The sequence below is a fragment of the Acipenser ruthenus genome, chromosome 26 (assembly GCF_902713425.1).
Source record: "Acipenser ruthenus chromosome 26, fAciRut3.2 maternal haplotype, whole genome shotgun sequence".
Classification (NCBI taxonomy): Eukaryota; Metazoa; Chordata; class Actinopteri; order Acipenseriformes; family Acipenseridae; genus Acipenser; species Acipenser ruthenus.
In genome coordinates this window covers 23874185-23898180 of record NC_081214.1, presented here as the reverse complement: position 1 = coordinate 23898180, position 23996 = coordinate 23874185, and the positions used below count along the sequence as shown (strand labels likewise).

General features: G+C 45.0%; 2 protein-coding genes across 8 annotated transcripts; both read right to left on the bottom strand.

Moving 5' to 3' along the window:
* Positions 1-699: 699 nt before the first annotated feature.
* On the bottom strand, positions 700-13626 carry LOC117963312 (proteoglycan 4-like). Of its 5 annotated transcripts, none has more exons than XM_059001062.1 (17): positions 13594-13626; positions 8789-11281; positions 8528-8600; positions 8022-8177; positions 7254-7397; positions 6597-6755; positions 6330-6389; positions 6169-6240; positions 5886-5957; positions 5572-5643; positions 5205-5276; positions 4962-5039; positions 4665-4736; positions 4397-4471; positions 4082-4147; positions 2039-2131; positions 700-1100 (listed from the first exon to the last, which is right to left on the bottom strand). In XM_059001062.1, exons 1-17 carry the CDS (start codon positions 13609-13611, stop codon positions 1084-1086), a joined length of 3792 nt encoding a protein of 1263 aa, XP_058857045.1. In that variant the 5' UTR covers positions 13612-13626; the 3' UTR covers positions 700-1083. The 5 variants fall into 5 exon arrangements, with proteins under 5 accessions (XP_058857045.1, XP_058857046.1, XP_058857047.1 ...); XM_059001063.1 differs by having other exon boundaries at positions 7254-7391; XM_059001064.1 differs by lacking the exon at positions 13594-13626 and adding an exon at positions 12014-12568.
* A 2199-nt stretch (positions 13627-15825) lies between these two features.
* LOC117430195 (sorting nexin-12) lies at positions 15826-23487 on the bottom strand. Of its 3 annotated transcripts, XM_034050001.3 has the most exons (5): positions 23220-23473; positions 19330-19425; positions 18979-19103; positions 18423-18513; positions 15826-17131 (listed from the first exon to the last, which is right to left on the bottom strand). In XM_034050001.3, exons 1-5 carry the CDS (start codon positions 23382-23384, stop codon positions 17123-17125), a joined length of 486 nt encoding a protein of 161 aa, XP_033905892.1. In that variant the 5' UTR covers positions 23385-23473; the 3' UTR covers positions 15826-17122. The 3 variants fall into 3 exon arrangements, with proteins under 3 accessions (XP_033905892.1, XP_033905891.1, XP_033905893.1); XM_034050000.3 differs by lacking the exon at positions 15826-17131 and having other exon boundaries at positions 18396-18513; positions 23220-23479; XM_034050002.3 differs by lacking the exon at positions 15826-17131 and having other exon boundaries at positions 18444-18557; positions 23220-23487.
* Positions 23488-23996: the final 509 nt, after the last annotated feature.

Genomic DNA, 23996 nt, shown 5'->3' with positions numbered 1-23996 from the left:
TAGTACAGCCAGCAATGTAGGATTATGTACAGGGTACAGTTCAGTTATTAACACACATTGCATTGCATTCTGGGAATTGTTCTGAGAGGCGTCAGGCACCTGAAATACACATACACCCTACAACTAGGTAACCTCAAGCTATGTGCTCACTTTAAACTTTCATCAAGACCAACTATCTACAGACCCTACTGTTGTGCAAAAATGAGTTGTGAATATATAAACACAAGTTCTTTCCCATCCACAGGCATGGCACACATGCCCCTGACTCACACCTCACCACACCCCCGCCACATTTACATAGCGCTTTTCATACCAAAGCAGCACAAAGCACCGCACAGTACATTCCATGCAAATGCACCAGTGATAGCAGCACTTGGCACAGTGATACTTAACAATCCTGTTCCACCAGCGGTCAGACCTCCCCTCCCCTCATCTTCCTCGTCATTCACGCTCTGCTAGCGCTGCAGGGGGACAGGTCATTTTTTGGCACGTTTAACTGTGTTTTTATTTTCATTTCCATTGAAATGTACTTGGTATTGAATGGGTTAAGCCAGGTGACAACTGTTGGGAGCAGCCAATTGACAGCAGGGGTGGAAACTGACGTGGGCACAAAACAGCAGCTGTGAAGACTCTTCTACAACAGAAATCCTTACAAGCAAGGGGCACGCTGTTACAAAGAGGAATTCAGAACCAGGGAGCTCATTTCTGGTCCTGTACAATATTACATTGCAGGGACTGCATTTTATTTATGATGGGTCCAAATCCACACCTGTCTGGTGCGCACAACAAAACCACTGCGCATATTTATGGTGCAAATATTTATTTACAAAACACATTTAATTACATAAGACAACCGATGGCCATCTCGTATGAATAACAAGAGCTAAAAACAGAGCACAATTATCACATTCCAGATACAGCAAGAATAGAAAATTATTCATGCATGATATATGTTACGTTTGTTTTTTTTAATATCTCATTGAGCTTAGATTTCAAAAAAGTGTCTTTAAAAAACAATATTTGGATTTCAGAGCATATTGCATACATCTGCTTTTTGTATGGGATCTCCTCCATCCACCCGGGTTAGCAGTCATGAGTCTCTGCAACAGACACAATGAAGTGAAATTTGAAGAGGAGGAGTTTAAACAGGAGCTGTGCTACAGATGGGAAAGGTGCAGCGGAGTCAGACCCAGGGCTGCACGTTACAGTACAACAGTTACCTCTTCCACACAAGTCTGAACGCATGCAAAACAGAGAGGACTTAACAGTTCAGAGCTTAAACAATTAAACGTTATCCTAAACATGAAGCATTTGAAATGCTGTCGGAACTTGTAATCATTATCAGAAATATGCATGTTAAAATGAGTGTTATTAGGAGTTTACTATACAGTGGGAATAGTTTTTTCTCTTAGTGTTGTACACATTTATTTTAAACTGTACCCTTTCTTGTTCCGGGCTATCCGAGTAGTTACCCAACATTTCTAAATATATTAAAGTTTATTAAAAAAAAAAATATATATAAATATTTTAAAATTAAACCTTTCGAAAATGAAACAGAATCTCTAGAGAACCACTTTGGCCCTGGAAAAAAAACTGCTTCAGTTCCTGCGACTGATGGATGTGGTCCTCCTGAGACCGTGGATCCCGTACACTAAATATTCCATCAGCAGCTCTCATCCATTCCTGGTTTTACAACAAGCAAAAAATATATATATTGACCGGAGCTTTGTACCTATAGACCAGGGGTGGGCAATCCTGGTCCTGGAGGGCCGGTGTCCCTCCTGGCTTTTGTTCCAACTGTGCTCTAAATTACTTAATTAGACCAATAATTGGTAATAATCAGTACAATTAAGTAATTTAGAGCACAGTTGGAACAAAAGCCAGGAGGGACACCGGCCCTCCAGGACCAGGATTGCCCACCCCTGCTATAGACTGTGGCTAATATGAAACCTGGAATGGGTGACACTGCTATGCAATAGGAGTGGTTTCCATCCCTGCACAATACAAGCCCAACAGAAGCATGCAGCCGTGACCCTACCTTTGGCCAGTCTCTCCCGGAGAGCCCGGATAGTTTCAGTCAGTGTCTGATTCTCGTGCTGGTACCACGCACACTGCTCACACTCTCTGTAGCCTGAAACCACAAACACCACAACCATGAACCAACACATCTGCTGGAGATCATTAGGAGAGAGATGACAGGGCGTGTATGTTGCAAGGTTTTATATCAATTGCAATCATTTTGTGTGTCCCCTTTAAATGGGGAAGAAGTAGTGAGAAATTGTTGCGTGATTTCCCTGTGTTTAATGTAAGCTCTGAATCAATGCTGGGTTAATGAACTCTTAATCAAGCTGTACATAGCTGGGGTACATCAGCAGCTTGTAATCACCAGCCTTGTCGTTTGACCTTGTGATGCGTGGGTACGGCGCTTTGCCATCTATGAATGGAGCAAAACTCATATCCTATCAAGCTGTTAGTGTTTGCTGAGCTGCCTGCAATCTTCCACGATTCAGTAGGTCTGTGCCTCCTCAATAGCAGCAATTCATGATTAATGCTGAAGTGTAACTTCTTGTTATCTGGGTTTCTGCTGACCTTGGTGAAGCAAAGAAGAACATGCAGACCTCAACTGTGAATGTGCTTTGTCTCACACTAGGGAAATAAGACCAAATATAATAATTATTTTGTATAGCACATTTCATTAAAAGAAATCCCAAAGTGCTTACAGAAAAATACATAAAACAATACACTAAAAACAATGCAGTGCAGTAAGCCAATGTATAAAAAGGAGTCTTGAGGCGCGATTTAAACACACAGACTCTGAGTCCCTGACAGACCTTGGAAGGGAGTTCCAGAGTCTTGAGGCCAAAGAGCAAAAGGCACGATCTCCCACAGTTCATAATTGTGCTCTTGGCACGGAAAGGAGTTCATTTTTAGCTGAGCGCAGGCTGCGTTGGGGAAAGTAGCAGCAAAGCAGATCCTTGACGTAAGATGGACCCAGGCTATTCAAGGCCTTGAAGGCCAGCAGCAAGATCTTACAGTCAATTCTATATTTAACTGGTAACCATGGAGAGATGCTAAAACTGCTGTTACACGGTCATGCTTTCTTTTTTCTTGTTAAAACTACAGCAGCAGAATTTTGAATGTATTGCAACCCACTAGTCTAGTCAATTCTCAATAAAATGAAGGCATGTGTCAGTTTCTCCACATCAGACATTCACAAAGAGGATCTGAGGCGAGCGACATTTCGTAGATGAAAAAAATATATTTCTAACAAGGGCCTCAAAAGACAACGCAGAGTCAAATTTAACACCTAGATTTTTAAATTCAGGACGTAGGACTAAATCTCAGGTCCATCAATGACCAAACTAAAAACTACCAACTTTACACAGCTGGTGTGGAGAACCCAATAGCATGACAGCTGTCTTGCTAAGATTTCATTGCAGAAAATTCTGCTGCATCCAAGTTTGAATTTCAGGTCAGGCAGTCATTCAAGCACAGAAACAGCCAAAGCAGCATCAGGTTTAGTGTGCAAGTAGATCTGCATGTCGTCACCATAGCAATGAAAACTAATGCCATGACGACGAATTATTATACAGATATAGAACACAAACATGGCATATAAACACCAATGTAGTTCTCTGAACGATATAAACAGTGTCAGAGGCCGCAGAAGGTCCTAAAGAACAGGAATAGAGCCTGAATCTAGAAGCTGCTTCCATGCTGTGTAAAGTACAGAAGCTAGCCGTGTATCTGCGCTGTACCAAGTCATTTGCTTTCACAGATAAACTACATCAGAATACCATCTCTGTGCCAGGGCAGCTCAGAATACCATCAGCCGACGCCTGGTGTATGCATCGCATGTGATTGGCTTTGTTTTGATTGAAACCACCTGAAGACTGGCTTACTATTATTAATAAAATACAAATGTGACAAAAAAAAAAATAATAATAAAAAAAGAAATATTGCCCTCTGGTAGGTATTCAGTGGTACTGCATGTGCAGCTGTGAATTCATCAGTGTAGTTTCTTAGAGGAAGGGGCTTAAACAGCATACACCAAGAGATGCAAATTTAGAGAGCTCAGTACCTTGATTTTCTTTAAGGGGGCTGGCCGCTGGCTGGCAGGGTTCAGGTTTGGGGCAGTTGGATTGCACTAGATCCGAGAGGGAAAAAAACAAAACAAAAAAGTTATCCTGAGGACAGACAGACAGACAGACAGACATGACGGCCTATATCTAACACACAAGCTTCAATAATGCAGCAAGCCATTACCAAGGAGAACAAAAAGAGAAACAGCAAGGTCACCATAGCACAACTGTAGGTGCATCAGCAAGCGTGCTGAAAATAGACTGAAGTAAGTACTGGGGATCAGAGCTCAGGAGGTTCCCCCCACTCCCCTTACCCTCGGTTTGCTTTAGTGGGCTAACAGCAGGCTGCTCGGGTTCAAATGTGATATTGGCAGAAGAGGGAACAGACCCTGGGAAGGAAGAAAAAAGCAGGTTGCCAAAGAAAATCACTACATCAGCAACCACACTGGCTAAAGCCTGGGGATACAATCAGCTCAGCTGTGAATTAAACACAGGGCTCAATGTTGGAGAAATAGATAGGGGGGAGCAAGAGCAAAGCTGATCAAGAGCTCACAGCAGTAAGATCACTCAGAAGAGTCTTACCCTCTGATTGTTCTGGACTACTAGTGGTGGGGGGCTCGTGTTCTGGGGCGGGGTCCAGAGGTGGGGCAGGCTCTAGGAAGGAGGACGAAGAAAACGTGAGAGAGAGAGAGAGAGAGAGAGAGAGAGAGAGAGAGAGAGAGAGAGAGAGAGAGAGAGAGAACCCCAAACTCTCTCTCTACGTTCTCATTTTGAACCCCAGTGCAGTCACTAATGTTTGAATCTGCAAATATAAAAGCAATATTGGAAATTCAAAAGCCAAAACATACACCAGGCTGTTTGGTACAGTACAGGTCTTACCCTCTGCTCCTGGCAGACTGTTCGGTACAGTACAGGTCTTACCCTCGGCTCCTGGCAGGCTGGAAGGTGTGGCAGCACCTGAGGAAAGAAAGGAATAAAGATCAGGACATCAGTTTTGTTCACAGCAAGGACAGGGAGCGTAAACAACAACTCCCATCTAGATAACCAAGCGCCCACAAAACACTCTGCAGCGCAGGCACTGGCCTTGTGACAGCGAGCACACTCAACACAGCGGAGCCTCACCCTCAGCTTGCTTCAGTGGGCTTGCAGCTGGCTGCTCCGGTTCAGATGCAAGGTCCACTTGAGAAGCAGGACCTGGGAAGGAACGCAAGTTCACAAGATTAGACAGGAATATCGGACAGCCAGCGAACTCCACTCCTTTACTCAGCACTGCTCACTGGTGCACTGCTCGGCACGGCTCACTGGTGCACTGCTCGGCACGGCTCACTGGTGCACTGCTCGGCACGGCTCACTGGTGCACTGCTCGGCACGGCTCACTGGTGCACTGCTCGGCACGGCTCACTGGTGCACTGCTCGGCACGGCTCACTGGTGCATTGCTCAGCACGGCTCACTGGTACCTCAGTGGTACATTACTCAGACCTGTCTTACCTTCGGTTTGTTCAGGTGGGCTCACGGCTGGCTGCTCTGGTTCACATGTGAGTTTGGTTGATGGAGCAGGACCTGGGATGACAGAAGTAGGAAGTTAGCGTACAATATCCTTGCAAATTCAATAGGACACAGTCATGGGTTGGGAATCCGAGATGCAGGTAACTTCCACTGAATCTGCTGGCTCACACATCTGCAGTGCTAGCTCTGTGCTGAGTGTGCATTAGGGAGAGTGAACAGCTCTATACAGTGCAGCTAACTCAGCACACAGCCAGGGCAGTGCAGATAACGAAGCAGTCAGCAGCGACTCCTCTTACCCGGAGTTTGTTTTGCTGGACTGGAGTCTGGCTGCTCGGGTTCGAATGTGAGGTTGGCGGACAGGACAGTAACTGGTAAGAAACAAAAGCAGGTTAGCAAGTCAATATTACATCTCTGTAGAGTTAGTACATCAATACTGACCCTGTTTTAAAATACAGGCACTATGTGTTCAATATGCAGCAGAGATCAACACAGCAGAACTGGAGTGGAGATTACCAAAGACACTTCCCCACTCCCCAGAACAAAGAAAAGAAATCTAAGCGTTGCTCAGACCGGTCTTACCCTCAGTTTGTTTGGGTGGGCTCACAGATTGCTGCTTGGGTTCAAATGTGAAGTTGGCAGAGGTGAAAGGACCTGGGAAGAAAGAGGAGAATCTCAGTACTGTGGAACTTCAAATATAAAGAACTCAGTTGAGATAGCTGATCATAGTCAACACTTCTTACCCACAGTTTGTTTCAGGGGAGTCGCTCTTGGTTTGGCACTGCCCGGTGGTGGGGTAGGGCCTTGGGAAAGAAAATGGCAGGGCAGGATGACAATGAAAATTCTTTAAAAGCCTGTCAAAGTTGCGTTTTAGAGAACACTTGAAATGTATAATGTTACACGAACGCATCTTCAGTCACAGCTGTCCTTATTGAGTTCATCACAAATTGGGTGAGCTCAGTAACATGAAAGCCTCTACTGCACCCCTGAAAGAAAGGACAGCCTCCTACCTCTTATCTGCCTCTTGGGAGTCACCAGGCTGCTCTGCTGCAGTCTTTGATATTTCCCAGACTGTCTCACAGATGGCCTCAGCAGTCCTCTTGGGGCAGAAGCAGATGCTGTGGGCTTCAGGGGAATCCTGCAGACACTTGGGATCGACGAGCCTGGAACTGCACGATCAAATAAAAGATGCAGTTACGTGAAGAGAGCTCTGAGAACTCACACATCCCTGGAACGGGTCATCTTACAAGAAGGGAACAGTCAGCAGACATCAGGGAAAAGAATATAGAGAGAGATACACAAGTTTCAACTCCAGTTACTAGCATCATCAGTGGTGCAGCAAAGACTAGCACAATGATATGGCATCCCACACACACTGCACTGTTCAGAAAGCTTACTCAACTTTGTGACCCGAAAATGGAGTGAGCAGTGTTCCTATGGATTACCGCTTACCAGCATAAATACAGACTAGGCAAGAACAGAATCCTGGAAAGGGCTCTTTATAGCAAAGACTGGGAGCAAGGAGGTTCAAGGTTGAAATCCTGATATGGTGCCAGCTGTGATGCTTGTCTATGGAAAGGTTAGATTCTGTCCCTGTTCTGCACAATTTACCCAACCTAAATCAACTCAAACATGGAGTTAATAAAGCAAAGAAAAGCCCTCCGTACCGATTTTCTGCCTCTTTGCCGTTGGAAGGCTGCTTTCCTCAGCGTCTCGGAATTTCCCAGACTGCCTCCGCTCCCCAGAGGCAGCTGCAGGCCCCGAGGGCTTCTGGGTAATCCCACTGGGGCCTGGAATGGCTGAACCTGCAACTTGGCAGAATGAATTCAGTGAAGATGAGTTACAAGACCTCCTAGCTCCCTGTCTTTAGCACCAGCACAGCTACTCGGCTGCACTGACGGAAATTCTTCTTCTGGGTTATAAGCATCATAACCACCAGCAGAGGTCTGCCATCAAATCATGAAAGGTAAAGCAGTAAAATGTAAAGAATATACAGAGAGACAGGAAATGAACAAGACGATCGTGTCTTTGAGACGTTTTTCATATCATGCTGCTGTCAATTTTCTTTAGTGCTGCCGGATATTAAATACTGATATCGTACTGCAGTAGTCCCTGCGTATAGGAACGCCTCCTAGGAGAACACTGCCTATGCGACTGCTGCATTTATTAACATGTGTAGGGGTGCTGTGTTCATTTAGTTTGACAGTTAGTTTATTAACTTTTATTACAGTTTATTAATATACACTTGCCTATTGCTTTTCTCTTAGTTATTCTGTTCATTTGATATGCTGATGCATGTGCGTCATGACAAGTAATACATATGTATTTATTGATTCATGTCTGGTGGTCAGCTCCGTCTTAGAGAACACTTTGCCTGCTTCCCGTGGGGTGTTCTCTGAGCCGGAGACTGCTGTATATATTACTGAATGACATACTGTTTGTAGCTAGACCTCTGGGGCTGGCTGAGCCTGGCTTTCGGACTTCCCTCCCTTTCAGGTCAGCAGACACCTTGGGCCCCTGCAGAGACATGTGGGGGGGCCTCGTCCCTGAGACGGCTGGCTTGGGAAGGCTGGAGCCCAGCGCCTTGGTACCTAAAGCAACACAAGCCTGTTTAATAAGCAATACAGCGGTGAGCCATGCAGCACTTGAGGTACACAGAAACCTGCGTATTTAAAAAGGCAATTGAACCACACAGGTACCATACTGTAAACCCCAGAGGATGCTGTCAAATCACTGGTTTACTCCAAGCTTAGTACTACCGAAGGTTTTATGGTGTCTGAAGTTATGGACGAACCGCCCTGGTGACCAGTTCATTCAGGTTTTCATTCCCAATGGCAGGACAGTGAAACAGGTTACGTTGTATTAAGATCACAATGCATCACAGAATCATACTGAGACTGTTATTCTTGAGGGCGGTCAGCGTGACGAAGCCCTTTCTCACCGGCAGCTGCAGGAGGCTTGAGGCCACTCGAAGCTGGCTTTGTAGAGTTGCACGCTGGAGTGAAGGCAGAAGTCTGCAAAAACAACAAATATATCATTAATGAATCACAGCATGCATTCTCATTTCATAGCAGCGACTACTGAAACCTCACAGCAAAACCGGAGGTTATTACTGTCGGACACGCCAGGGAATCTCATCTGCCAACACGGTTTACCATTCAGATGGTTTAGTTCATCTGCTGGTGGGGGTGTCAGGGTTTACCTCTGCTGTGCTGGAGCTCTTCCCTCCTCCTCTTTCAGGCTTCTTCACAGATGCTGGCCTGGGGGGTCTCTGCATCTTGACCCCGGGGCTGGGGCGGGCTGGTCCGGAAGGGAGGCCAAAGTGGGGGATCCCCAGAGAGGGGCGTTGTGAATGCACCGCCCCCGGAGGCACCAGGGTCTTGGGGCGTGTGGAGCGGAGCGATGGGGGCACCAGCGACTTTCTAGGCAAAGTGGGCAGCCCTGTCGCCGACGGGGGCAGGAGAGTCTTTTGCTGCCCCAGAATATTGGGGGGACGGATGCTCTGGCTGGCTCGAGTTGGCAGGGTGCTGGGCTGAGCGTTCGATTGGAGTGGCTTATTGCTGCTGCTGCTGCTGCTGCTGCTGGCAGATACTTGAGTGCTGCTGCCCTCCCCACTCGAAATGCTGAACAGGGCACTAGAATCCCTGTTGAAGGAGAGGCACTTCATTGCTTTGCCCTGCTGGAATTTGGGCCCGGCAAGTGGGGTCGAGGTGACCAGGCAGGAGGACTTGATATCTGGGCTGCCGTCTGCAGGCCACGGCAGGAAGCAATCCTGGCCCTGCTGGGAAACCACAGGGCTGGTCAAGACACTGCGGCTGAAAGTGCTCTCGCTGGGAGGCCCCCTGCCTGCCACCTGGTCAGCGGCTCCCCTCTCTCCTTCAGGCACTCCCCCTGCAGCTCCACGCTTCAGTTCCCAGGTCTGGTTGTGGTCAGCCTCCCCCTTTGCTGGCTCCACTTCCATTCCTGCTGCATTCTTCAGGTCCATGGTGGCATTTGGCAATTCCATGGTGGCATTCTTCAGGTCCACCATGGTGTTGGGAAGATCAATGGTGGCATTCAGGTCCACCACGGTGTTGGGCAGATCGATGGTGGCATTGCCCCCAACGCCGGGAGACGTGCCCTCCTCTTTTTTTTCCAGACTTTCCGGAGCCGCGTCGGACGCTCTGTAGGAGCCGCTGCCTGACGACTCCTCTGCTTCCTCCACAGTTTCCAGCAGCACTGTGGCATTCCCGCACTCCTTTTTCTCAGGTGGCTCCCTGCAATTCTTTCCTTGCGAGGACAGAAAGCGACTTCTCAGCACTCTCACCCGTTCCAGCAGCGCAAGGGCGCAGGACTCGGCCGACACCAAGTCACGCAGCGAGGATCCAGCAGCCTTGCTCTCGTCCTCCTCCTCCCGTCGCCCTCCTCCTCCCTCCTCCATGGTTTCTTTCAGCTCCACCAGCTGCAGGTTAAGGTTCTCCAAGTCCAGGAGGCTCACCCCCCACATGTCAGAGGTCTCGGGATTGACGCAAGACTGCTCTATGAAAGACTTCATGGGGGTCCAGTCACAAGGAAGGGGCTCTGCCTCAATGGTAGAAACGTCCACATTGCTTCCATCCCTGGTTGGCTGAGCACATTTCCAGGGGGTTCCTGGGGTTGAAGGATTGCTAAGAATCTGGTTGACGACGGTGACACACTCCTCTGCAAAAAAGCTACAAAACAGGGCAGGGGTTTTCACTGACGCCTCCTCCTTCTCTTTCTTTATTGAAGTGGCTTGCAAAGGGTGCTTGCTGGGGGAGGGGACCATGTGTGGAGACCTTCCCCTGTGATCTAGAGAGCAACACTCCTCCAGGACGGGGCTCAGATATCTCTTCTTTGACAGTTCAGCCGCTACTGGGGTGCTAAAATATCGGCAACTGGCTAACTGCTCATTCAGCTGGAGTATAGGTGGGGGGTCCAGCTCGTTCCCCTGGAGTATAGGTGAGGGGTCCAGCTCGGGTTCTGTCCCGCCCCCTTCTAGTTCAAGGACTTGCTCAACAATGTCATCGCATTGAACCCGGGCAGCGCTTGGAGGGTCTTGGCTTGTTTCTGCCTCCTCCTCGTAGCCGCTCAGCACCACAGTACCCTGGAGCGTCTCAACAGAGGGGCTGCCGGGAGCCTCCTTCTCCAAACCCAGCAGCATTTCTGCTGAGTCGCAATCCGCTTTCTCAAAGGTGCAATTGTCAGCGCTCCCCGTTCCTCCAGAAGCAGGGCATCCTGGACTCCACCCCACCCCTCCCTCCATCAGGAGAAAGCTTCTTCCGTCTCTTTCCAGACCCTTCTCCCCGCAGGCAGGCGGGCCGTTCAGAGAGCTCTCAACAGCCATCCCCACTGCCTCCACCCCGCTGTGCTTCGGTGTCCGTCTCAAATCCCCATCCCCCAGGCTGAACCTCCTGCTGTTAACAGCTTGCCGTCTCAGTAGCTTCCCCTCCGGGGCACCTGCTGAAGCAATCCTCTCTAAACAGTGCTTTTCAAGACCTCCGATCTGGACGTTATTCCGGTCTTTCAGGGGCTGCCGTCTCAGGGTCCCTCCTTCTTTCACCAGTGGGGGCTGGCTCACCAGTTTTGGGGGGGCTGCTGCCGCCTCTGGGTTTGGGAGGGACTTCTGTCTGAGTAGAGGGAGAGAACGGCGTCTCAAAACCAGGACTTGACTGGACAGATTGACCTTTTGAGTCGCCTGGGAGGGAGGAAGAGAGAGAAAAACAGTGACGTTCACCAAGAACCCAATGCTATACCGGCATAGTGCTAAACTATTAAGTTACAAAACAACTGGTTTTATTCAGATTCCTGCTATTCATTCCCCCCCTCCCCCTTCGCTATTATTAAATTCAGTCCCTGAGCTCATACAGCCCCCCCCCCCCCCCCATGCAATTTAATTATACAGTAGGGCATATTTTGAATGCGACACAAAAAGCACAGTTTTTACACATTGTAGCCATTTGCAGCATGGCTAACAATACATGTATGTAACACATTTAAACAAAGGTCTCACCCAGAAGTCTGTGCTGGTCTTTGTGTATATGCATCAGAATCGTGTGCGTTTTACTATACTGTGTACTACACTGATGACATCAAGGACTACACTTTGGGGTACTTTTGACATAGTTGTGGGGCAGTACTGTTTTAAAAAGACTTATTTTACAACTTTTACTGGGGTTTGACTGCCAAAGCCTATGTATTGTGTTTTTGAATGATTTGGTCAATCATAATAGCCTATTGTGAGCGGAAGTCCAAATTGTTAGAACATCAACACTAATAATAAAAAAAATTTTAATGCTAGCAACGGTCACATTGAGCAATGCCGTACCATCACGTCGCGTTAACTGTAACCCACGCTTTACTAGTGGTCAGACACCATACTTGTATAAACAGAAATAAAAACAGTAGCAGCTTTAACAGAAATTCTTACCATTTCAAAGCTTCAGATGTTTATGTGAATGTGCGCGGTATCTTGCCGGCCTAAGTAACGAATATATTCAGGGTTCAAGTCTATAGAGAACCAAAATGAAATATTCTGTACAGTACTGTATTTAGTTGTCAGAAACCAAGCTATTTTAACACAGCCGACGATTAGTGAAACATTTTCAGACAAAAAATAATATGCTTTCACAATCCGATTGAAAAAAACAAAACACTTCAGCCAAGAACCACTGGCGTTATAAACTAAATAATTACATTCAACTTGCGCTGCATGGAACGCGTTTAGTCGATTTAATGACTGATTTAAATATATCCTGTTTATAAAGTCCTGAATACAGGCAGTACGTAGCGGCTTATTTAAAACTATTTCAGCACGCGTAATTAGTTCTATCGTCAAGGCGCCTTTGTATTGTTTAAATCATAATAATACTGTTGGTTTTAAATTGTAATCACTAAACTACTGCCCAGCCCCGAAGCCTCTCTCGCATGCGTTCGTCTTCGGCAGGTTTTGCAAAATTCAAACCTCGTTTATCCCGTTTTTCACAGACAAACCAATCAAATTTGAGTTTTGACCCACTGGACCCAGGCCAGCCAATGGCGGTACACAAATCGCAGCCGGGACCCTTGTCGCTGGGCCAATCACCGGACGAGTTGGAATAATGGGACGGAAATGGCATAGCCAGACAGGCCAATCAACGGCGTAGCTGCATTTATTAAAAAAAATAGAAAATGAAATACCATGTCTGTGGTGTCATTTTGTTCGTTTTCCTTCAAATAACACTAAACCACATGTGCACCAAGGCGAACAACCCGGGTGGAGGTACAGTGTAGAAACGGGATTGCACATAAACCTTCATTGTGCTGCAGACCCAATGCCAGTTCAAAAACTTAGCTACAATGCAGACGGGTTTAGGCGAATCTGTGTAATTCATACATTTTTTATAACGGATTTATTCGTCCAGCAATAAAAAAAATACCGGTACAGTATATTGGTGCAAATCTGTACCAAGCTTCAAAATGTAAAGTATCGCAAAATATAGTAAATAACATTAGATACATATTTTCTACTGATTTTACTGGACTTCATAACTTATCTGTAATGTGATACTTTGTATTGCGATATTTTGTAACAACTGTCGCCTTGGATAAGGGCGTCTGCTAAGAAACAAACAAACAAGGAGGCTGTGTGGTCCAGTGGTTAAAGAAAAGGGCTTGTAACCAGGCAGTCCCTGGTTCAAATCCCACCTCAGCCACTGACTCATTGTGTGACCCTGAGCAAGTCACTTAACCTCCTTGTGCTCCGTCTTTCGGGTGAGGCGTAGTTGTAAGTGACTCTGCAGCTGATGCATAGTTCACACACCCTAGTCTCTGTAAGTCGCCTTGGATAAAGGCGTCTGCTAAATAAACTAAAAACAAACACATAAATAAATAAATAAATAATAGTAATGACACAGCTGTAAACGACATTGTGCTCAAAAGCTTTTTTTAAACATCTACGTGTGCCTTGCTGTGTTTGGATATCGGTACCGTCATGTAGTCATTTCTATTGATCAAAACTTGTGTGCTCACCTGAATAGCGCGGATCATAACGTTACCGTGCCAGTGCTGTGTGCACTGAATGAACGGTGTTGTACAGACTGAATTACAGCTGGTAAAGTTGCACACAACAAAACCCACCACGGACCTTTCGAGTTTTTTCTTGTCGCTCGAATATAGGGAGGCATGCCAATGGTATCTTTTCTGACGTTAAACCTCAGAACTGATGACATAAACACAGCATTTAACAGTATTCGCAGTGCGATTCAAAATCATAAACCAAAGCACTTCAGCAATGACTAGATACTGTACGTATTTGTATTGCTTATCTATCAATAATCAGCGACGTGCAACCTGTCACGATTACAGACAGGTTGCAGGTTCCAGCACCTGGGTTTTAATAGAAGTAGACCACGCCCCTTAATGGGACAGGACCCGCCAGTCAAACTAACAAACATTTTATTAGTTTAATTATGACCCTCGTCAAACTAACTAACATGTTATTCCTTTAATTAACACCTGTTTCACCTTGAGGGTGAAAAAAATCTATGACATTATTTTGGTTTCCTGGTGACAGGTGAATCTCGTTTAGTCTTGTCCTGTATCTGTATCTTGCTGGATGGATGGGAGATGCTGGGAAGAGTCTGCAAAGCACCGGGTCACAGCTTTGGTTTCACAGCGACCCCTGCTGGTTAACAGTAGGACTCACATTTTTAGAGGCCCTAGCTCTAGCCTGGGTATGCGGTGTCCATTGCTCTGCTGTTTCCAGGGTCTTCTCGATCTTTCATCGCCGGTGAATCTCCTCAGTGATGTTCAAGTTTAACACGCTCAATACAAACCTGTACTGGACGCCTTAGAAACTCGTGAGTGAATGTTTTTTGATTGTGTTACTATCTTTTTCTTTATCATGATAGTGCATGCTCCAGTAATACCAGCATTTCTAAACCACAGTTTAAACTACTGTAATGTTTTTGTGTTTTTTTTCCTAGGAAAATCAGAAGAGAACAGGTAAAACCACAGAGTATCAAATAATTGCCTCTCCCAACTCGCCAAACCACCATTGGCAGAACTGCTCCCTGTATTGCCAGGTAGTCATCACGATTCTGCTTAATGATTGGTAAACAGAGCAGAGGTAACACTCTTAACATCTCAAAAACACATTGGAAATTCTTCATCATGGGTGAAGAAAAACCACCCTTCGCTTTTCTGGGTTAATAGCTGGTGGTTGTTCTGGATCAAGTGAGGGAATCAAGGTCCTCAGCCAGACAGCCAGACATGTCATGTGGCTTCTATTGGTCATTGCTTGTAATGCAACCAGCATAAGGGGGTGTGGCTGTTACAATGTACTTCAAACAAAAGTACTTTACAAGGTCCATCCAGTGTACTAGAAGTGATCTGAATTGATAAAATGCAAGGCGTTTATAATAGTGAGCCTCCATGTCAACTCAATACATCCCGTAATAAAGCCATTATGTGGCAGGTGGTGTGGACTTTATTTTATATAAAACAAATCAAATCAGATAAAAAAATGATGGGCTGCTTCTGCTTGGAGTCAATGGAATCTGTGAACAGGAGCCTTTGTGACATTTGAAATCCCAGTGAAAGCATTGGCTCATAGAATTACAGACTCATTTACCAGTATTTTTACACCCATGTTTTAACCCATTAGCAATGTACACAACACTGCATTCATTGCAGTAAATTATTATTATTTTATTTGTTTATTTAGCAGACGCCTTTATCCAAGGCGACTTACAGACTAGGGTTTGTGAACTATGCATCAGCTGCAGAGCCACTTACAATTACGTCTCACCCGAAATACGGAGCACAAGGAGGTTAAGTGACTTGCTCAGGGTCACACAATGAGTCAGTGGCTGAGATGGGATTTGAACCGGGGACCTCCTGGTTACAAGCCCTTTTCTTTAACCACTGGACCACACAGCCTCCTATGTTTCATATTTTCCTTCACTTTGAAAAGCAGCCCAGGGTGCAGCCCTATAAAACAGCCCCCTTCCTCCGTGTGGGTCTGAACCCCGTGTGTAACCCCAATGCTTTCTTTGCTGGTCTGCGTCCATTCCCCAGAGAACTCCACTTAACACATGCAGGCAATCAGCTACTCACAGCAATACATGCAATGCTCCCCGCTGCAACCCACGTGGCTATGTTTAAAGTGAGGCGCTTTGCCTTCTTCCTAATAGGGGTGGGGTTCTGCTAGGATGAATGGAATCCAACCCCAGGGGAAAGAACTTGCACACGAGTCTCTGCTGGTTTTCACAGTGGTTTATATGAACATGATTATCTGACATGACATTTTTCTTGACATCATTATTTTTATTTATTGAAGCCCAGGCTAATTTTCACAGCAGTTACATATGTGAAAAGTGGCTAAATAATAACAACAATACAAAGTAAATATTTATATATAAAGGATAATGCAACACCAGCATGTTTTCATATAAAATGTACTCAGTCTCTGTTTGTGGAAATCAAAATGTGGTGGGATGTTTCAGGAAGACATGTCCCTTTCTTTTTTGTTTGATAAAGGGTTACTGAAGATTGATTGGGCAATACAGTGACAAATCAAATCAGAGAAGCAGCTCCGAGCACCAATGAAATCACAGGATTTCTAACCTACTCCAGAACTGAAAGGCAGGGGGTCACTCTAAAGGTTATGGGCCCTCTTAGTGGTGGGAGATTCATGGATTTCTTTTTAGGCAAAATTTTCAAAAATATAAATGGAATATGATATTAAATACCCCATTGGAGGAAGCCAACAAAATATCGAGCAATATGTCAATAACTGAAGGAATACAAACTACAAAAAAAAGAAAAAAAAAAAAAGCTGTTCTCTCATTGAAACGTTTTCCCATTTCTTTAGCATTTTACACCCCAAATCCAAGGCGGCCAACCAAAAGGGGGGTGGGGTGGAGTAAGAGCTTGCCCTGGTAACCCAGAGACAGAAGACACCTTCAGAACTCTCCCTCTGCCTTCTAAAACATGTCGAGATTCCTTTTTCTAAGCAACATTAATACGATTTTGTAAAATAACATTTTGTGTTCACTGAACCTCAAAGCCCATGCGTGCTCCGAATCAGACACTTGTGCGAGCGTGCGTGCACGTGCACCGACAGAAGCACACAACTCCGCTGTTAATACGCACACAACAGACAGTGCCGGTGATGGTGGGTGAAGCGGGGGACAGCTTAACTGCTGTCCCCGAGTAGCTGTCTCAGCATTAAATTGGTAACACACATTATTAAGATAAGAGCTGTGAGCAAACAAACCACTTTAAGTCGGCTGAGAATTTCATCCAGATTTAGCAAAATGCAGTCTCCCAAGCATCGCTGCGTGCACACACACACAGTTTGTGTTGCTGCATTTTGCTAATCTTCAAGCAGTTGATATATATATATATATATACAGTATTTACATGTACATACAAACAAAGAGAGCTGAGTGTAGCTTGTCGGTTCACCTGTGTTGAGGCAGCGTTGGCTTTATCGTGATGAGACTTGCAATAAAACAAACGGCTAGGACCTGGTGGAATGCACAGCTTCTCTGGATCACTGGGGCTATAGATTCAAAATGAAATTAAATAACATTTACTTATTTGATTCAATGAAGGTTGAACTGTTCAGAGGTAGATTCTGGGATGTAATAGCTACAGAAATTGAAACAGTACATTAGTACCATGCCCTTCTAAACTGAAGGCCCTCAACAGCCTGCCTCCATCCCTTTTGTAAATTCGGGGTGAGAAGCAGCATGAACGCTGGGTGATGTGGAGCTAGAGTACCCGAGGGCTCCTCTGCTGTACTCTTTTCTAGGTCACCCATTACTTCTCTAATCCCCTACCCTGTTTTGGGACAGCTGGGTGGGCAGCAGCTGTAAGTAACCCTCCCAAAATTAGATTTTGGCTCCACATTCTGCCCCCTAGAGTACAACCACGTCATGCATGTATACATTTATAAATCTGTGAGTAGAATAGGGCATTGAGGGGGCACAGTGACTTGCAGGAGCAGATGATTAGTTCAAGAGGCAAAAGCTGTAGATTTTAAAAGCAGAATTCCCTCCCATTCCCCAGCTCTGAACACTAGCATCCATGCAAGGCGTGTGCAGTGAAGCCCATAAAAACTCTCCATTGCTTAAAATAATGAACTCTAACAACATTATTAGTCATGAGGTCACACTACTCTAACCAGAGAGCTACTCTGCCTCCCAGCCAGTCCTCCCGTTATAACCACAAACTGCCTCCCACTCAGCCCTCCTGCTATAATCAGAGAGCCACACTGCCTCCCACCCAGCCCTCCTGCTATAATCAGAGCGCCACACTGCCTCCCACCCAGCCCTCCTGCTATAATCAGAGCGCCACACTGCCTCCCACCCAGCCCTCCTGCTATAATCAGAGCCACACTGCCTCCCACCCAGCCCTCCTGCTATAATCAGAGCCACACTGCCTCCCACCCAGCCCTCCTGCTATAATCAGAGCGCCACACTGCCTCCCACCCAGCCCTCCTGCTATAATCAGAGCGCCACACTGCCTCCCACCCAGCCCTCCTGCTATAATCAGAGCTCCACACTGCCTCCCACCCTCTCTCTCAGCACTAAATCCACACTCCCACCCATCATTTATTATTTAAACTATATTTGCAAAATTGAAAAAATAAATACAATTCAAGCAAATCCCCAATAATACTGCTGCCCAATAAAATGGCGATTAAAAGAGAACAAACGTAAGAAATGCAGAAGTGATGGCTGCTTATATACATATATAATCTGAGTGTAAAAATAAATGTTATTTTGCGCAAGAGTAAGGGTGGAATGGAAGAAAATAGCTAAGGGGGAGCGCGCCCCCTACTGGCGTACTTTTCCCGGGACGTAGTTCCTGTCGATGGTCTCCTCCTGCAGGAACATGTGCAGGCAGCGTTCGTTCTGCGCCAGGGGGTGCCCCGCTATCCTGCAGGGGCAGCAAACAGACAGACACAGGAACGGTTTACTATTCTGGAAGAAAGTCAGGCACAATAACATTCCCATTCCCATTCTCTACCAGGTGGGGGCCCCAGTGGTAAACCCAAACACATTCAATCTTAAAGCTGCTTTTACTACCACCTTTCAACAAGTAACTTTACAGACAGGAAACTCTAGGACAGGGGAGGGCCATCACTCCACGACAGGTTTAACAGATAAAACAAGAATGAACTACTTCAGGGTAATTGATTCAATTAAACAATCTAGAACAGGGCTGGAACAAAGACCTGGAGTGGAAGGACCCTGCTCTAGGAGAACTAATTAAATAGTTTCACAGTTTCCTATACTGAATAAACAATACAAATGGGCACAGATACACACTTCATGGTATCAGATGAGGGGTGTGTCTCAGTGTGTGTCTCGGTGTGCATCCGTGTGTGTGTTTGGCACGTACTTGTTGATGAACTGTTCCAGGCCCACCCGTCTCTCCTCGATGAAGGATTCCTCAAAGATCCCCTCGTCCCCTCGGAAGGGGAGCTGCCTCTTCAGGGCTTTCCCAGGCAGCGGGGGCACTACGATCTGAAACACAGCCAACACAAAGAGCGCTTCACACACACAGGCTCAAATGTAACCTACGTCAGGATCTGATCTACTGAACACATTGCTTAGCGTTCTACAGAGACAGCTGTAGCTGCACTGAGAAACACCGGAGGTCTGCTTTACTGATGGACCCTTCCCTTCACTACAACTAATACAATACAATACAAGATTAGCCAGGTTCCCCTGGTCTTGCTCAGTCTCTTACCTTGCTGTCTCTTTCCAGCTCATTCTTTAACCATTCGAAATCGCTGTACCTTCTCCTCACACAGGAATCCTTCATTTTAAAGATGGGGAGGTTGGTCTGTAGAAGAGAAACTGATTTGATTTGTACTGCAACACTCAATGCACATGGCTGTTTAAGGTCATCTACACAGCCCTATTATTCATTTACCTGCTCTATATTCTAGTAGGTGTGCTCTATAAAATGATATATTTCTTCGTAGATTATTATTTTCCATGCTTATTAACTATTGCAGCAAAATGCTAATTTGGGTAAAGTTTATTATACAAGCATGGCCAATAATGAAACAGAAAAGACATTCAAAACAAAAACATAAAATAAAAAGCTCTACAGGATATTAAAACAGGGAAGAAATTAAATATTGGGAAAAATGTAGACAACATCCCTTTTAAGGGTTGGGAACTTGAGGATTACCGCTCTCTACGTTTCTGAAACTAAATGCAAATCTACTAAAGAACACAGATTAACTGTGCAAAATCAGGAATTCAAGTTTATTGGGGAAACCTAAAAAGTGAGTTTTGAAAAGTCCCTGGAAAATCGTACTTGTATAAATCACTGGTAAACTACTTCTTCAAATAGTCGCAGACACAGAACACGCTTGCACAAGAACGATAAACTGCAGTAACAGCAAGTTTCATACGGCAGTGGCTTTGAACGACTCACTGTTCTACAACTTCACTCCAGAACTCCCTCCCTCCCTGAAAGCCATTGCAGCCTTTTGTGTCTTACTTCCTCTGATAAGCTGTTCCTGCACCCTTCACTGCAGTATCTCCCTGCCTCCGTCTGCCTGTGGATCCTTCCTCCCCACCCTGCTCTATCTATCTCTCCCACACACACACACACACACACCGGTAGATACCCAAGAAGAAGTACATTACAGGCTCTACAAAAGCCACTGATATATTGTATTAATACTGACGCTTATAGGCAGGTATTACAAGACGACGAAAAAAAAAAAAAAAAACTTACTTAGGAAAGTAGCAGTTTAGTTAATTATTTGTATTCTATATTTTTTTGTGCTGTCAGCATGGTTGTGGAGGACCTCTTGCTGGTTATGGAAGAAGTGAATGCTACATTACTCGAGATAGGAATGCTGCCTCAAGAGCTCCTTATCAGAGCAGCACTGCCTTGACACTAACTCAGCCAAGAAATCAGCTCAGCCCTGGGCATCTTCTACCTTTCTAATTAGGCATGCTTTGTTCTTCCTCAAATGCATTATAGTCCTCGATCCAATCAGACTTTTGCTGCGTCACTCATTGTTGAAGTTATCCAATATAACCATTTTTCAATCTCCAATATAAAATTGTACATTCATACATTTAAATTTTAATTTACAGAGGGAGGGGTTAGTATTTTCTCTGCTTAACTGAATTGCTTTTTTTAAATTACTGTACACAGCTTGGTTTAGCAGCGAGGTTAACATCAGGGATATCAAATACTGAGATTTGTGGTCAGGAAGGGAAGTTTCACTTCCCTTGGAAAAAAAATCTGTTGAGGCAACAAAACACAAGCTGTGCAGTGCATTATTTAATAGCATCCCTTCACCATTTCAATATCATTATAGCTTCCAAAAATCAAGGGGTCCATGTTGTATGGAAGCAGAGTACAGGTATTCACTTTAATAGCAGCTGCATGGAAACAGGAATGTTGAAGTGGATTCAAGCAGAGACGTGCTGCAGAGACTGTGATTAAACATCCACCACAATCTAATTTACTCAGTCACTGTGCAAACATCTTCAGGAGCTGTTGCAACCTGCAGGATGAACACACAAAGGGCTCCAGTCAGCGCCACATCTTGGGAAGTATTGTGCGGGTAATTCACAAGCTCTTCTGTGGCGTGACGGCAGTACAATTCACAGATACTCCACCCTATCTGCGACACATTGTGCTTTTGGGACTGAAGCCATCATTGAGGGTGTCAAGTTTAAAACACGTGCACGCTTCAATTGAGCTGCCTACTCCTGACTGTTCAAACTAAAACTCAGAGAAGCCATCCACTGAACTCGTATGCCTTATTCAGTTTCTTTGCTATGACTTCAACGGTTTATCTTAGTACATTGTGTGCTGGTTCTTTAAACACACGATGGCTACATGCTGATTTGACTTTTTCATTGTGTGGGTTCTTGGACCGCAGAGCATGCTTCTTTGAGGACCTGGCAAGACTATTACAAAAACACTGAAGGCTTTCATTATTTGTGTCAAACTGAACAAGGAACTCCTTTAGTGAGTATGCAGGAGAACAGGACAAGCTTTTTTTTTTTTTTTTTCTTTTTACATATATTGATACAGTACAGACTGGGACCTAGGAGTCCGATGAGGTTCCAAGGTGATTTCTGACTGCCTGTGTTAACATACAGTACTAAGATAAGGAGGGACCTTGAGGTCCTGCCAGGACTGACAGAGTTACATTTACAGCAACAGATCTGTAAAATGTGCAACTGTGGAAGCCTTAACCACTATTACTTAAAAACTACATTGCAAATCAGAAGAAAAAAACTCCTTGGGGCAATCTACATAAAAACTACTTGCAGTGCTTTGTGTAGGGAGGAAGGAAGGAAGGAAAAGCTTGCCACAGTTAGACAAGGAAGACCCTTTCAAACAGACAGCAAATCATTGCCAGCAGTTCATCAGCAATTAATGCTGACAGCAGCAGCGACTGGGGTTCTGGAACCTGTTCAAATAATTGAAATAAAGCATTATTTTACAAACCCAACAGCCCGCTATTGTATCATTAAACTGGAGATCCATTTTCTTCACTACCGCCACGAGTACAATTTGATTGTAACTGTTAAACAGCTGAGCTCAATGGGTGTGAACTTTGCACTTAAAGTGGGGAGGTTTAAAGACGCTGGTCAACGCAATTAACTATAGAGATATACTAGTTACTATATCATGAAAACTTACTGAAAACCATTTAACGATTAGCCAGAGACTAGAGTTAAAAGAACTGTGTCAAACTACCCACACAGTAAATTACAGCCATACATGTAACCATGGGCTGCATTTCGTGGTTTAGGGAAAATACAACTAGTGAACACATCGAGTGTATGTTATAATATGTAGCTGCTGGTGCTTCATGCAACACACTCATGATTCCTTTGTTAAAGTGGGATTCTGGTCTCCCACTTATCAAAATGAATATTTACGTTGCGAGTACAGAAAGAGACATGGCGTTAGGACAATTCTTCGTGGGGCCGAATCGTGACAGGGCTGGTAATGTTGCTAAAGACTTTTTTCAGGTAATCTCTCCATCGCAACAATAAGTTTTTACGAGTAAAATTGCCTTTTTTGTGTCGTTTTATTTCTCCTGTTTGTAGCAATACGTTTCTGAACTCGAATGTATTTAATAGCAGTAATGGTAATAATGATTGAATAGGTTTCCTAAACGTTAATCGCATATTAACTAATAATGCGTTTAGTTTACATACGTCAGTAACCTTTTAATTAAGCCAAGGCTCACTTATTTTGCTAGCTGCTGTGTTTACTGCGGCACACCTCCAAAGCAGGAGTCCTTGCTTGGGTGGATGTGTGAAACATGTACAGAGATGGGTCGCTTTATTCCCCACCCATTTCACAAAAAACAAAACCAACAGGCCCGGAGTAAATCCTCGGGTTTGCATATGCATTTTCTATCGTACTAAGATTCTTCCAGAAGTCTATTCAAACCGACGCCCGTACAGCTCATTGTTGTTGAACGGATAAAATTATTCACCCGGTAATTAACGAGGGCCGTGTGTGTCAAAATCCGCAGACTCGGTTTTAACTGAACCCTTATTTCTACCAAGGCCCGTACTGAATCCCCGGACTGGATTTCTCTGACCCCTTCCCTCCATCTCATTGCTCAGGTGACTCACCCGCATCCGGAGCTCGTAAGTAGTGTATCTGGTCCTGCCGACGCCAATGGTCTGTGGATTGAAAACGTCAATTTCGAGGAAGTTGCTAGGTGGCCCATAGGCATCAGTCAAGTCCTGCGGCTTGGAGTTTAACCGGCGGGTGTCCGCTACCGTAGGTTCCGACATTTTCAGCTCCGAGCTGCCACTTGGGGACTGCGAGAGACTGGAGCGCGACAGCAGAACCTGCCCCTTCAGCGATAGAGCGCCACGAAAACCAATAGGAGACGAGAAAATAGAACGGTACCGCCCCTGAGATTGATAGACAACAATTGTAACAAATAGAAGAAAAAAAAAGACAAGCGCCCGGCCAAAAAATGACCAAAGAGCATTCGCCACCCACCCAGCCAATAAGAACGGGGGAGGAGGGAGGGGGAACGAGAAACTACAACTCCCGGCAAGCAGCCAGGTTTTTCTGTTTGTTGTAGGTGTTGTGTGTGTGTGTGTAGTTTACTGGTCTATTTATGTAATAGCCTATTATTTCTTGCAAATTACGTTTACAAATATGTTTTTTTCATTGAGTAATTTTTTTTTTTTTTTTTTTAATAATATTGTTTTCGCACTTTTGTAATTCATACGTTGTGAATTCGTGAATGCTAATAAAGTTTAAAATGAAAATTCCTTTAGTTTTGTTTATTTAATGCTCATTACACAAGTGAAAACGTGAAATAACAAAAGGAATAAGAAGGCAAATTAAGTCATTTATGTTATAAGGGGGTGTAGCTTTAATTAACTGGCTAT

Excerpts from the sequence above, each read along its gene's own strand:
- LOC117963312 (XM_059001062.1), bottom strand. Across the intron at positions 4,737-4,961 it reads CAGTCTGCCAGGAGCAGAGG|AGCCTGCCCCACCTCTGGAC; the intron begins GTAAGACCTGTA and ends CCTCCTTCCTAG. Across the intron at positions 4,472-4,664 it reads TAGTCCAGAACAATCAGAGG|GGTCTGTTCCCTCTTCTGCC; the intron begins GTAAGACTCTTC and ends CTTCCTTCCCAG.
- LOC117430195 (XM_034050000.3), bottom strand. The coding sequence starts at position 23,384 with ATGTCGGAACCTACGGTAGCGGACACCCGCCGGTTAAACTCCAAGCCG. Across the intron at positions 19,426-23,219 it reads CTTACGAGCTCCGGATGCGG|ACCAACCTCCCCATCTTTAA; the intron begins GTGAGTCACCTG and ends TCTCTTCTACAG. Across the intron at positions 18,514-18,978 it reads CTGGAACAGTTCATCAACAA|GATAGCGGGGCACCCCCTGG; the intron begins GTACGTGCCAAA and ends CTGCCCCTGCAG.